Source organism: Argentina anserina, chromosome 4 (genome assembly GCF_933775445.1).
Source record: "Argentina anserina chromosome 4, drPotAnse1.1, whole genome shotgun sequence".
Taxonomy (NCBI): Eukaryota; Viridiplantae; Streptophyta; class Magnoliopsida; order Rosales; family Rosaceae; genus Argentina; species Argentina anserina.
The window spans coordinates 15,927,619-15,939,189 of record NC_065875.1 but is presented as its reverse complement, the minus strand read 5'-3'; the positions used below and the strand labels follow the sequence as shown (position 1 = coordinate 15,939,189).

Sequence of the window (11,571 nt, the reverse complement as noted above, 5' to 3'; positions counted from 1 at the left end):
AAATATCTAAAATACCATTATTTTCGTGAAAATTACCAAATGCTACTCCTAGATCTAACAAATTTCTCTCTGCTCATTTTTTAGTTTTTTTTTCCCGGCAAATTTAAGTTTTTCGGCCAAACTACCGGCAATTTGGAGGTGAGCCAATATATAACGTTGTTCATTATCTCATGGCGTTCATTTAAGTACAATATTGCATATGTTTTGAGAAATTTTGAAATTTACTCACAGAAAACCACAGTAGCAGTTAGTTTCTCAGTTGACAGTAGCAGCTAGATTTATAGTTGACAGTAGCAGGTACCTTCCAAGTCGACAATAATAGTTAGATTTATAGTTGACAATAGCAGGTGTCTTCCAAGTCGACAGTAGCAGCTGGTTTTTAACTCGACAGTAGCAGTTAGTTTTTATAGTCGACAGTAGCAGTAAGTTTTTATAATCGAAAGTAACATATAACATATTCATTGATGGTAACAAACAATATGAGTCAAAGATGAGTAAAAAAGTAAAATATTTTATGACATGTGGCAACTTGCCATCATTTAGTCCTTATTTGTAAATTTTAGTTCTTATTTGCTGTAACAAATTAAGTAGTGAGTTATTTGTAAAATAAATTATTATCTGATATTTTTGAGTAATTTATTATTTTATTTAAATTGTAGAAAATTTGAGGCTATCTAAATGTAGATTGTGTAAGAGATGGATGATATAATTTTGTTTTATTTGTTATAATTTAAAGTAAAAAGAAAGACACGTCAGTATTAGTGAAAATTTTAAAACATCTCTATCAGACTTTTCTTGCTTTTTAGGGTTCGAAAATTAGATTCGATCGTGTCGCAACCCGTCTCGGTTTTCTCACCCATTTCTCCACAATATAATCCTAATTCTCTCTCCCTAGGGTTCCTCTCTCCCCCAATTCTGTAATGGAGGGCGTTTCACTGCTCTGATTGTCCAGATTCTGCCCCAAATTTTACAAAGGTTGGGTTTTTCCTCTTCAATTCAGCTCTGTAAGTAAACTTCCCCTTAAATTTCTTACCTTTTTGTCTTCTGCGACTCAAATTAGCTTCCAATTTGTTGCTGTGGTCTGATTATGGCTCAACTTCCATGATTTCGAACTGTAATTTTGTTGGTTTTTTTTCCTTATGTAACAGTGGATGAAATTGAGCTTCTGCATGCCATAAGGAGTTGATTATTGCTTTGGAGGTTTGATTGTTTGTGAAATATTGTTCATTGTTTTTTGGGGGGCAAATGTTTGCTACCAACATGGATTCGGCACGAGATGTCGGTGGAGCTCAGAGCACAGTGTTGATCCCAATGCGGTTTGTGTGGCCTTATGGTGGCAGGACTGTGTTCCTCAGTGGTTCCTTTGCACGGTGAGGCTCTCTGTGTTTCGGTGTTGAATGCGTGCCCGGTGTTTTGTTGGGAATTAGAAATGCTTGTTTGTATAGTTGAATTTGGTGATTTTGTGGGATAGGTGTTGATAAATGGGGTGTTTTCTTTTACAGCAGGTGGTCCGAGCTGGTTCCTATGACGCCGGTTGAGGGTTGTCCAACAGTGTTTCAGGCCATTTATAACGTTACTCCCGGTATTCACCAGGTAAGCTAGTGAAGTAATGTGGTTTAACCCAATTTAATAGTAGTTGTCCTGACATTTGATAGGAGCTAAGTTAATGAAGTTGGTTGTTGGTAGTGAAACAAGGTGTACTGTAGCCAGTTTGGAACTTGAATGTTTTGTTTTTCCCAACCATAGCCAGTTTTAAGCACTGTGTGGTCGTAGTCTTAGGAGATGAATCATGTAGTGGGGGTATTAAGAGTTTATTCAGTTTTAAGATCTTCTCGTCATATAAGTTCGTTTCTAAGTTATGGCAGAAAGAGTAATTTGTATGTGTAGGAGGACCGATGACATGTCTTGCATTTCACTTGCCATATTTCTTCTTGAGAGGCTCATGAATTAAGTCGTGGGTATTAAGTATGTAGTCAGTTTTAGGACCTTTTCATCATGATAGTTCATTATATAAATTATGGCAGAAAGAACTTCTGTATCTAGAGGTGGACCGATTACACATCTTGCATCTCGCTTGCCATATTTATTCTTAAGAGGCTCATTTATACTGAGAATGTTTTTGGTTTTTGTCATTTTCTATGGAGCTAGAACTAGGTGCTATCGGAACTTCCGGAATGGAATTTCTCTTTTGGGTGCTTAGCTAAGCTTAAATCATTGAGTGTAATTTTACCAAAATATTTTGTGTCGGTGGTATTTCTACGAATTCAGGGAAATATGCATACATATGTACAGTTGAATAGATTAAGCCCATGGCAGGATGTAGTATGTAGCATTTATTAAAATTTCCTAATTTTTTCTTAACATCTTCACATCATAGTGATCAATGCTGTGGAACTTTATGGGTTGAAGTGCTCAAATGATTTGAATATATACTAAGCCTTACTTATGCCTGCCATTTGATTTAAAAATGGTTATGCATTAAATTGATAAGACTTAAGAACTCCCACTAGCTTTACCTGCATGTGTTCATCTTACTACAGTACAAATTTTTTGTTGATGGGGAATGGCGACACGATGAACACCAACCCTACGCAAATGGTGAATATGGGTTAGTGAACACCATGGTCTTGGCTACCGACCCTAATTTCTTTCAACCAAATGTATCTTCAGAGATGACTCCTGGATCTCACATGGAAGAAGACACTGAGGCCTTCAGGCGTTTGGTAAGATCTGCTGATTCCTTGTTATTTGAGATCTTGTTACAGGAAAACATAGTGTTCCTTCTATCATCCTCTATTTCCTTAATAATGTTAATGTACCTGAGGGTGTTATAGCACTGTAGTCTCGGTATTTCGTTTAAATTCAAGAAATTAGCATGCTCATGCAATCTATGTATAGCAAATCCTTGAACAATTTGAACCTTATGGAGCCCTATGTGGCTAATTATATAAGATCAAGTCACCCTTCTTTTCTATTTTTTAGTTTTGGTATTATAGTATAGGTACGAATACAATTTTGTATTGTGGTGGTTTCATGGTGTGCGGTTTAGCAGTCAATTTATGCTCCTTGAAGCTGCAGTTATTAGTTTTAGTTTGTTATATAGTGATCCATAGTGTATATAATGCAGGTCCAGATTACAGATGGTACATCTGATGTTGTACCAAGGATGTCAGAGGCTGATGTGCAGGGATCCCGTCATCGAGTTTCTGTCTTCTTGTCTACACACACAACTTATGAACTACTTCCAGAGTCAGGCAAGGTTTGGATCCCATGCCATTTTCCATCTTTCTTTGTCTTGTTTTTGGTTATGTATATAAAGTCAATTCATTATGGTTTAGATTATGTGTTCATTGATCAACAACTTTACAGGTTGTCGCATTGGATGTTGATTTACCTGTGAAGCAAGCATTTCACATATTGCATGAGCAGGTAGATTCAAATTAAGCTGTTTCTCAATTAGTTTTATAACCATTCTATGTTGTCTTATATTCTTCAAATCGACTTTAAATGCATATACTTTTCCTTATTGATTATTGGTAGAAGAGCTAGTTTTTCTCATGTAAAGTTGGTGCCCTTGTGCTATAGTTTCTCTTGGAAAGAAAACAAAACTTATTTGATCAAAAGGCAGATTAGTTATAGTCATATGATTCCATTCTTAATATAATTTCTGAAAAGGTTTATGTTTTCTCATGATCTTTTGTAAAAACTACAGAAAAATGCGGATAATGGGTTTCTATATGCATAATACTGAGTAATATATTTTTTCAGGGGATCCCTATGGCACCACTGTGGGACTTCTGCAAGGGACAATTTGTTGGAGTTCTTAGCGCATCGGATTTTATATTAATATTGAGAGAGGTTAGTGCATCTAGTGTTTTGATCTTCTCCCCCATTGAGTTTTCCAAGAAACAACTATGGAGTTGTTATTTGAGATTTTTTAATAAAAATTCGAATCTTATAATGCACATGTTTTACTTGTAGCCTCCGATTACTTCTGGTTTGGCTGTGTACCCTTGTGAGAGATTTTGCATGACATATTCTTGCCTTAATAATATATAGTAGAAGATTAAACTGGCTGTTGCTGGAATTATTTTTCTTATCAATGCTGATTTCAATTGGTTGTGCTCAGTTCTATGACAATGACATATAATGTATTGATTTTGGGCCTTGTTCCCTCAGCGTCTCAATTCTTGTGTAAATGGGTAGGTGACCAATCATGTACACCTTGAAATTTGAACTATAGGATTATGAGATCTCATGACCCACTTGACCAAGTTGTCAGTAAATCACCCCAATTTTTTATTTTATTTTGTTGGCTTGATAATCTGGTTAATCTGTACGTAAATCTGAATCTCGAATTTGTCAATTTGTTGTTTTTCAAGCATCAAACCATTATATGGCTTGAAATCCTTTGCGTGTAGTAAGAAAAATGCCCTACGTATTCCTGATTGGTATTGGAAGGCCGGAGGATTACTGATGGTGTCGAAACATCAGCTAGGGGAGTGTATGGTAGTCATAAGTAAGATAAAGGTCATTTGCTCAGAAATTATGTGCACACATTGACATGCTACTGATGCTAGAGGTGCATGATACTTGTTATGTAGCTAACTTACTTATATATTTTTAGCTTGGGAATCATGGGTCGAATCTGACAGAGGAAGAACTTGAAACACATACCATAGCTGCTTGGAAAGAAGGAAAAGCATATCTGAATGGGCAAATCGATGGTCATGGGAGAGCATTGCCGCGACGTCTCATCCATGTGAGTTTTTTTTTTCATGTGGCATCTTTCGAATTGCTGCCTTGTATTGCCATGTGTGCACGTTGATATAGGCATTCTCAAAGTAATAATGTTCCATTCTACGCATTCACATGATGATTAACTTTTTAGTGGAAGCATGTAGGTGTATCTGTGTATTGTATGATCAAGGCATTCCCTAAATTTTGATGTTCTATGCTAGGCCTTAATTCAATGAAATTGATGTAGGCATTCTCTAAGTTTTTTTTTTTTGGCTCCTTTGTGGGTTGGTGAATATAGATAATTATTACTCGAGGCAGAAGAAACATTGCCTTTCTCTTTAAAAGCAGCACAGTAGCAGCCACCTTCATGGGCTATTGAAGAAGACTGTTGAAATTGCAGTGGTTGTGTTAAACTGATCCCCTCACGACCTTAGTCATTAGCACTTGTGCAGCAAAATTATGAATGTTTATACTGAACCAATCTTAAACTGCTGTCATCCTTTATGGGTATTTTATTTTGTTTCTTTTTCGACTAAAGAACAGTCAATGTTTGTGGTGATTGATTTGATATTTTGTTTTCTCTTTTCTGGTTTTGTATCTTTTGTTTGTCATTTCTTTTTCTTGGTTCCTTGACCATGCTGCTAATTGATTATGCAGGCCGGACCATATGATAACTTGAAAGATCTTGCTTTGAAGTTTTTGCAAAATGATGTGGCTACTGTTCCAATTATCCATTCATCTTCAGAAGATGGCTCATTTCCGCAGCTATTACACCTTGCTTCACTGTCTGGTATCTTAAAATGTAAGCTATGTGGGATCTTATCATGTAAATCCCCATGTAAATATATCTAGTTTATAACACAATAGGTTCTGATCTTACTTGGTGCTAATGGAACTGAATTTTCAGGTGTTTGCAGATATTTTAGGCATTGTTCTAGCTCATTGCCCATTCTCCAAGCACCGATATGTGCACTTCCTGTGGGTACTTGGGTTCCAGAAATTGGAGAGTCGAATCGCCGGCCATTAGCAATGTTGAGGCCGAGTGCTTCACTTAGTGCAGCTTTAAATCTATTAGTTCAAGGTTAGCTATGTGTTCTTATCTAAAGCGGTGTGGTTTTTTTTTTGAAAATAAATGCAAAACTTCATGTTCTGTCTTAGCTATATATTTTGAGTCAGATGTAGACATGTAGCTATACCATGTGCAATGAATCATGGAAGGGGCTGGGTAGTTAGCCTCAGTAGAGAGGGTATATATCCATGCATTTCATTGTCATGAATCTGGTCTTCTATTGTAGAAAGTTGAATTAACTTCTGAGCAATTTGAATTTAGACCTTTATCTCCTTCATGTTAAGTCATGCTATTCCATCTTTGTTTTGCAGCTCAAGTAAGTTCAATACCTGTAGTTGATGACAACGACTCTTTGCTGGATATATATTGTCGGAGGTTAGTGGTAGTTCTATTTGATTGCTTTTAATTTCTTGCAAATTATTTATCATATATAGTTAATCGTAGCAACAGTGAGTGATGTTTTATTTTTCATCTACATCTTATTTACAGTGACATTACAGCTCTGGCTAAAGATAGAGCATATGCACATATTAATCTCAATGAAATGACCATTCAACAGGTGACTCCTCTAATTTCTGTCCCTCTGAATATCATTGTTTTCTGAAAGAGTTTTTTTCACCAACAGTCCCTCAACTCTGGTGTACCTACCAATGTGATACCTCAACTCTTAATCGTACCAATGTGATACCCAGACTCTAGTATTGCTATCATTGAAGTACTTCCGTTAGTTTTTTTCAACTTTTCCGTTATCTTGGTGACGTGGCAAGTACGTGAGGCCCACAAAAAGGGTTAAAAGATAAAATTAACCTCATCTGAGAGGAGCAATGTTTTTCCCGCCCTTTACCTTGAGAAAGACACCCAACAATTCCAATTTTGGCGCCAATTTTCCCTCCCTACTCCTTAATTTGTGTCTCTTATCTAAACTAAAGAACTACCGCCAACCAGTCAACTACAATCTGATAAAACCTAAATCAATCTCATTTTCTATTTTTACCCTAGCACTTGTTAAACTAACAGAATAAATATAGAAATTTATATGGAACATCTCATTTCCACAATCTCATAAGAATATAAAAACACATAACTTAACGAAATTCAAATACATGTTTAAGTACCATTAGTTGACACATTTTATGTTGATCTGCCATGATTTTTGCTTGTAAGAACTAATGGTACATGTAGTTGAATTTCGTTAAGTTATGTGTTTCTATATTCTTATGAGATTGTGGAAATGAGATGTTCCATATAAATTTCTATATTTATTCTGTTAGTTTAACAAGTGCTAGGGTAAAAATAGAAAATGAGATTGATCTAGGTTTTATCAGATTATGGTCGACTGGTTGGCGGTAGTTCTTTAGTTTAGATAAGAGACACAAATTAAGGAGTAGGGAGGGGAAATTGGCACCAAAATTGGAATTGTTGGGTGTTTTTCTCAAGGTAAAGGGCGGGAAAAACATTGCTCCTCTCAGATGAGGTTAATTTTGTCTTTTAACCCTCTTTGTGGGCCTCACGTACTTGCCACGTCACCAAGATAACGGAAAAGTTGAAAAAAACTAACGGAAGTACTTCAATGATAGCAATACTAGAGTCTGGGTATCACATTGGTACGATTAAGAGTTGAGGTATCACATTGGTAGGTACACCAGAGTTGAGGGACTGTTGGTGAAAAAAACTCTTTCTGAAATGATTTACTTTTGTGTGCTTGTTGAATGTCCTTATTGAACCCTTTTAGATTAACCAGATACAGGTTGCCAGTCAGTTATTTATTTTGGGTTTATGTTGGGTTGATTTCTGAAAGTTAAGGTGGAGTCAGGTCAAATATTTAAAGTCAAGGTGTATTTGGATGTGAAGAAAGCTTCAGGCTATTGTCTCAGTCCTTTCTATTTGTATTTCCAGGCGTTGCAGCTGGGACAAGACTCATACTCTCCTTTTGAGCAGAGAAGTCAGAGATGTCAGATGTGTTTACGCTCTGATTCGCTTCATAAAGTGATGGAGAGATTAGCCAATCCAGGTAAATTCATTTTTACCTTTAGAAAAAGAAAGATGAAGAAACTAGGATATTAACCTCTGTTGGAGTGTAGTATCCTGATCATATATTATAGTGGAGCACTATATGATTTGTGATCTGTGCACACCTGGAATTAGAGAAATAACAGTGCTATCAGTAACCTGATGCTCTGGTTGTTTGTTCAATTTTCTGCTGACTTGCTTTACAACTTGACATATCTTAAAACGTTGGTTTCAGGTGTAAGGAGACTTGTCATTGTTGAAGCTGGCAGTAAGCGGGTTGAAGGCATTGTTTCACTAAGTGACATTTTCAAGTTCTTGCTTGGTTAGCCCAGTAATGGATGATAAAATTGGAAGGTGTTTGTTCAGCAGTACTCAATTGCAGACATGCTCGATAAGCACACTAGCTCTACCCAACTGTTGATTAGAGAATCCAGTACTTCACACAGTGACTTGATTTGGTATCATTGAAACTACATTGGTTTGGCCTTGCTTCGCCTGGTGTTTTAGGAATTTAGGCAATAGGAGAGAGGCCTGTAAGTTCAAGGAATTTATTCCCCTCTAAAATTTGTTGATCTCCTCCCGTCCGTCATTGATTATATATTATGCGTCTGATGTAGATGTGATGGTACTGAATAGCAGGGTCACTGTATTAGTTTCTGTTCAAGTAGGGGAAAAGATTGCAACAATTGTTGGGTGGGGGGAGGAATGTTCAACTGAAGTTATTATGTGCTATTCTTACTCGTTGACATGTAATTGGCTTTTTGGTTCTTTTTATCCTTGTGGTTTGATCTTCAAACATTGTAAGTAGCAGACGAACTGAGAATTCAATAAAGAACCAATCATGTTGTTGTTGTATATCTAATCCAGTGTTTATTTCCTTTTCTTGGTTGAGTATGTATGTTGTGGAATTTATAGATAACATACAAGGTTACATGTATGGTATTCCAAGTGTAATGGAAATTTGAGCATGATAATTGGGAAATAATGAACTGCAGAATCTACAATTTCTCTTTGCCAAAAAAAAAAAATCTACAATTTCTGTACATAATCTAAAGAAGCTATTTTTACATATTTCAGTCCGTAATCTTGGAACATCATCTTAGGGTTAGACAGAACCCCTTCCTGCAAATTTGACCTGGTCTGTTCCAAACCCTCTAGACTGCTGCAATGTCTGTGCAAACGCCTTGTACGTGCGGATATCAGAATCAGTAACACTTCTACGAGCATACTTCATTGACTCCACGAAATGAGCTGCCCTGGTCTCTGCCATTTCATCCGCTTCCATATCTTCACAATTCTCACTTCTTCTCAGATCCCTCTTGATATCATTCCCAATGTTCTCTCTGATAGCATATTTACAAGCACGCTGGCATATTTATATGATATCAGCACCACTAAATCCTCGAGTACCCATTGCAAGAGAATACATTATTATATATACCCGTCACATATCCCACTTGACGTAGTCTCTTGCTGTTATTGGTCAATTTTTATTGTGATTGTTTCTGATTGACCACATATCCCACAGAATAATTACTCTTGCAAGAGCTATGATGTTCACATCTTTGGAAATTGGAGACTTCCTCAAGCAAGCCTTGAATATTTCATGCCGGGATTCCTCATCACGGAGAGGAATGTATATCAACTGATCCAGCAGTCCTGGACGGAGAAGTGCAGGGTCTATAATATCAGGCCTATTGGTGGCACCGATAACAAAGACAGTTTTCTTGGCAGACAGTCCATCCATTTCTGTAAAGAGTTGGTTCAAAACCCTATCAGCAGCACCATTACCTCCACCATTACTACCTCTCGGAGTAGCAATGGAATCAAGTTCATCAAAGAAGAGAACACAGGGAGCAAACCCTCTAGCCTTGTCGAAAATCTCCCTCACATTGCCTCACTCTCTCCAAATCCGCTAGTAAGCAACTTAGGCCCCTTGATACTAATAAAGTTTGTGTGACACTCACTTGCAACAGCCTTGGCCAAAAGAGTCTTACTACATCCAGGAGGTCCATAGAAAAGAACTCCCTTTGAGGGTGACATCCCATATTTCTTAAACTTGTCTGGATGCTCAACTGGATATTGAACCGTCTCCTAAAGTTCCCTCTTCACATTCTCAAGACTCCCAATAGCATCCCAAGTCACATTCGCACTTCAACAGCCGTTTCACGAAGAGCAGAAGGGTTGCTTGCTCGCAAGGCAAACCTGAAGTGCTCATTTCCAACTTTCATCGCGGCAAGCATCTCAGCATCTAATGTCTGCTAAACTTCCCGGTCAATCACATCCATATACTCTCTTATGCATTGAAGCGCAGCCTCAGTATACAATGAAGCTAAATCTGCACCAGCATACCCATGTGTCTCCTTGGCTATCTTCTCCAACTCCACATCCACGCCAAGCCTCATGTTCTTGGTGTGAATTCGAAGTGTTAGAAAAACAATGATATATTACATATATAATTTAATAAACTAAATTATAAATAATTATAACTCAACATTAAAATCTAATTACGAAGAACACGAAAGAAATTCAATATGAATTCAACCAGAATACCGAATGATTGATGATTAAAGAACTAGTCGAGATGTGTGTGATACCACACTGTCCTTAAGACGTTTACGCCTCCTCTACCGGTGCAAGGATGCTTGACGCTTGTCTCCTAGGATAAAACGACTAAATAATTCTAGGAAGTTGCACTACTAACTAGAACTCTCAACGAACTCGAAAAATATATCTTTCTATTACTAGTGAAAAACTAAGAACACTTTGAGAGAGGGAGAGATGATTGTTTTTGGAATAATTTTACAATGAAACGATGATGACTATTTATACAGTGAGGATTTGCAGTCTGCAATGAATAAAATAGCTGTTATAGGAAATCAAAAGATTATAACATACATGAGTTACATATGTTACAAGCAATGATTCAATCTGTTACAAACTTCTCCATAACACACAATAACGTTTCAGTTGTTGTTGTTACAAAAAGAAGATTTTGAATAGTCAAGAGAAGTTGAAATGTCCAAAAAGAATTTTCGGAAATGCAAAAAGAATATGCGTTCCGACTCTCAATTCGGTGTTGGATTCGTGTCCGCAGGTCGCACGTGCATACACGAGATTCCCTTATGACCTAAGATTTGCAACCCTCCATGCGTGTGTGCGAGATGGTATAAGGGGGCTTACACACTTTACAATTCATAAACAATTGATTCCATATAAAATATTTCCAATGCTTCTCTTTTCCAATGTGGGATAAACACTTTCCCTTATTTTAATTAGCCATATTTAAGTGACAATTTCTTATTCACCCACTAACTAAATAACACAAACAAACATATGATCTTGTAGCCCTCATTATGGAGAACTCAAATCTATGTTCATTTTTGATTAATTATAAGTTTAACTTAATTTAATTAATAAATTAAAATTTAGTTTTAAATGGTTTATTTAACCATTTTTCCAACAATTCTCCACATGAATGAAATTGGCCACCAAAGACTCAATAGAATTTGGTGATAGATTTCTACGGTTGAAACCTACATAGGATATGTAGGTTTGACTATTTGAACATTCCCTTATGAAAGTATGCTTACTTTATTAACTAAATAGTAGACGCGATGTCTTTGAACTATTCGTCATTTGTGTAAACGATGACATACTTCACACAAGAGTCTCCCTAGTACATTTCAGTTCTCATTTTTGTGCCCATTTCGGCCATGGAACACACGCCTGGTTCTGCAAGTAGTTTGATA

General features: G+C 36.8%; 1 protein-coding gene and 1 pseudogene across 2 annotated transcripts; one reads left to right on the top strand and one right to left on the bottom strand.

The window, feature by feature from the left end:
* Positions 1-829: 829 nt before the first annotated feature.
* Positions 830-8,670, top strand: LOC126789839 (sucrose nonfermenting 4-like protein). Of its 2 annotated transcripts, none has more exons than XM_050515900.1 (14): positions 830-1,004; positions 1,149-1,370; positions 1,506-1,593; positions 2,541-2,723; positions 3,128-3,259; positions 3,370-3,429; positions 3,769-3,858; positions 4,628-4,762; positions 5,398-5,542; positions 5,648-5,821; positions 6,121-6,184; positions 6,299-6,368; positions 7,706-7,820; positions 8,055-8,670. In XM_050515900.1, the coding sequence occupies exons 2-14, from the start codon at positions 1,246-1,248 to the stop codon at positions 8,144-8,146; spliced, it is 1,473 nt and encodes a 490-aa protein (XP_050371857.1). In that variant the 5' UTR covers positions 830-1,004; positions 1,149-1,245; the 3' UTR covers positions 8,147-8,670. The 2 variants fall into 2 exon arrangements, with proteins under 2 accessions (XP_050371857.1, XP_050371856.1); XM_050515899.1 differs by having other exon boundaries at positions 1,503-1,593.
* Positions 8,671-8,924: 254 nt separating this feature from the next.
* On the bottom strand, positions 8,925-10,248 carry LOC126792256 (cell division cycle protein 48 homolog; annotated as a pseudogene).
* Between the last annotated feature and the right edge of the window lie 1,323 nt (positions 10,249-11,571).

Bases quoted from the DNA above. Each gene is read 5' to 3' on its own strand.
- LOC126789839 (XM_050515899.1), top strand. From the start codon at position 1,246: ATGTTTGCTACCAACATGGATTCGGCACGAGATGTCGGTGGAGCTCAG. The intron at 3,430-3,768 runs GTAGATTCAAAT...ATATTTTTTCAG, and splicing joins TTCACATATTGCATGAGCAG to GGGATCCCTATGGCACCACT. The intron at 7,821-8,054 runs GTAAATTCATTT...CGTTGGTTTCAG, and splicing joins GGAGAGATTAGCCAATCCAG to GTGTAAGGAGACTTGTCATT.